This window comes from Egretta garzetta, unplaced genomic scaffold, assembly GCF_000687185.1.
Source record: "Egretta garzetta isolate BGI_Z169 unplaced genomic scaffold, ASM68718v1 scaffold1214, whole genome shotgun sequence".
Taxonomy (NCBI): Eukaryota; Metazoa; Chordata; class Aves; order Pelecaniformes; family Ardeidae; genus Egretta; species Egretta garzetta.
Window position 1 is genome coordinate 18956 of NW_009259540.1, and position 299 is coordinate 19254.

Below are 299 nucleotides of genomic sequence, written 5' to 3' on the forward strand. Positions count from 1 at the left end.
AGTGGGGGGGGTGTCGTCCCCCCCAGGATGTGTCCCCTCCAGGACTCTGCAGTGGGGGGGACACGGTAACAGGCACTGCCATGGCCCTGGCAGTTCCTGGGGGGGCTCCGGAGGCCGGTGTCGCCCCGCCATCCCCAGGACTTACCGAAGAAGATGCGGGTGGCCTCAGTGCCGAGGTAGAGGAAGAGCAGCACCACGTCCAGCACCAGGTTGGTGAAGGGGTAGGGCAGCAGCAGCCCTGCGGGCACAGCCACCGCTGCCCTCAGGGCCTGCGCCCACAGCCCGGCCTGGGCCTTGGG

The 299-nt window shown here is 69.9% G+C and overlaps 1 protein-coding gene across 1 annotated transcript in view; it reads right to left on the reverse strand.

Annotated features, from left to right (window-relative positions):
• Positions 1-299, reverse strand: part of TMEM138 (transmembrane protein 138) — a 4847-nt gene that overhangs the window by 2008 nt on the left and 2540 nt on the right. The window contains exon 3 of the mRNA XM_009637677.2: positions 142-293. Within this exon, the coding sequence (XP_009635972.1) occupies positions 142-293 (152 nt within the window). The remainder of the gene's footprint in view (positions 1-141; positions 294-299) is intronic.